This window comes from Diaphorina citri, unplaced genomic scaffold (genome assembly GCF_000475195.1).
Source record: "Diaphorina citri unplaced genomic scaffold, Diaci psyllid genome assembly version 1.1 scaffold11253, whole genome shotgun sequence".
Lineage (NCBI taxonomy): Eukaryota > Metazoa > Arthropoda > Insecta > Hemiptera > Psyllidae > Diaphorina > Diaphorina citri.
In genome coordinates, this window is record NW_007388625.1 from 1 (window position 1) to 1,697 (window position 1,697).

At 39.0% G+C, this 1,697-nt stretch overlaps 1 protein-coding gene across 1 annotated transcript; it reads right to left on the reverse strand.

The window, feature by feature from the left end:
* Positions 1–386: 386 nt before the first annotated feature.
* On the reverse strand, positions 387–1,691 carry LOC103522786 (SPRY domain-containing SOCS box protein 3-like; the record flags this gene model as incomplete). The annotated part of the gene is made up of 3 exons (XM_017449089.2): positions 1,606–1,691; positions 982–1,175; positions 387–609 (listed from the first exon to the last, which is right to left on the reverse strand). Coding segments are annotated over exons 1-3 (493 nt in total), but the record flags the coding sequence as incomplete, so codon positions are not given.
* Between the last annotated feature and the right edge of the window lie 6 nt (positions 1,692–1,697).

Below are 1,697 nucleotides of genomic sequence, written 5' to 3' on the forward strand. Positions count from 1 at the left end.
CATATGACACTATGTATTAGACTGTGGTGGTAGTACAGGGACTTTTCAGTCACATCCTGACAGTATAAAAATGAGGTATATTCTATTCTATTATCTCATGATTTATTTGTGGTGAAGCTGTTTCGTTTCTATCATTTTTAAATCATAACTTTTCTTTTTTTTATTGTTATTAAAAACCATTATTTTTACTGTGATACATTGTTTTAGAAGAGGTCAAATGTACTTACCCAATGGTTTTCTATTCAAATAGAACTCCAAGTTCCCATTCCACATGTCTAGTTTGACTCCTATGATAGAACCCTGATCATAAAGTAAAGGGACTTTTTAGTCCTATGCGAGCAGTATAAATAAGCACTATTATTTAACTTGATTTAAAATGCACTTACCCAATGGTTTTCTATTCAAATAGAACTCCAAGTTCCCATTCCACATGTCTAGTTTGACTCCTATGATAGAACCCTGATCATATCTGTTTCCGTAACTCCATTCTTCTCCGTTATGATGGCGTCTGCCCCGATAGGAATAACCCCACGACTCCTTGTCATTGCCTACAAGACTGCAATAATTTTCTGTATTCAACATGGCATTCTTTGTACCCACACCAACCACCTGATGGGAATCAAACACCGAGGTGAAATCAGTTGCCATTCAGAGAAATTCTCTCATCGAATTCTCAACTGTCTTCCCTCTTTTTTTCGATTTCGGGACAATAAGACATTAGCGGTTGTAAGTCCCCTCTAACAAACTTCTTGGAAAAAAACTAGTAAATTCTTACCATCAGAGAAGGTCCACCAGGACTTGCGTGTGAAATGTTTGAGACTAGGTATGCCACTGAGCTGTTAAATTCTCAAATAAATAGGTAAGGATGAAAGCCCATGTCTTAGATGGGACTGAACCCATGGATGAGAAAGACAGCAAGCATACTATTGCCAGTGTATTTAGAAACACAAGGTACTTAAGTACTCTCATAATGTTACTTACAACATCAGTCCCGTACAATGTTGACAACATTTTCACTTCCCAATAATACACATGTCCACTTTTGAATGGGGTCGTACCCCGAATGGCAGTGGTGCCTTGACTACTTCTTGGGTGGAACAAGGTTTCTCTATTTTGGCAACTAAGTACAATGGACTCTGGGTCGGCAGAGTTTGTATCCCAAACCCATTCATATTCTGTGGAAAAAATAGTCAAGCCATTACTTGCTTACTTTCCGTGTCCGGTACAATAGAATAGAAGTAGCCTCCACAAAGATTGAGCTCAATAGGGCGTACCCTGAGTGCCTTTTGCCAGTGAATACTTCAACCATTAGAAACCAATAATGTCAAGCCATTGCCTTTTGCCGGCGAATACCTCAACCACCAGAAACCAATAATGTCAAGCCATTGATTAACAACAATGTATCAGCCTACTTAGCACTTCAGCCTTGTAAGAGCTAGGTCATGGGTTCAATTCATGCTTTAGACAAATTTTAACCCAAACAGATAAGGTTTGTTCTCAGAACAGCTCTGGCTTCCTCCTATTCTGTCCTCCTTTACTCTTCAATTTTAGAATGATTCAGCCCTAAACAGAGGAAAGTCTCTCCAAAATATCTGATGAATTTACCTTTCAAGGTTTCCCCACAGTCACAAGAATCTGTCGTGCAGTCACAAAACCTTCTGTCTTTGTACACAGGCACCATTGTGGAGTGAAGTTCA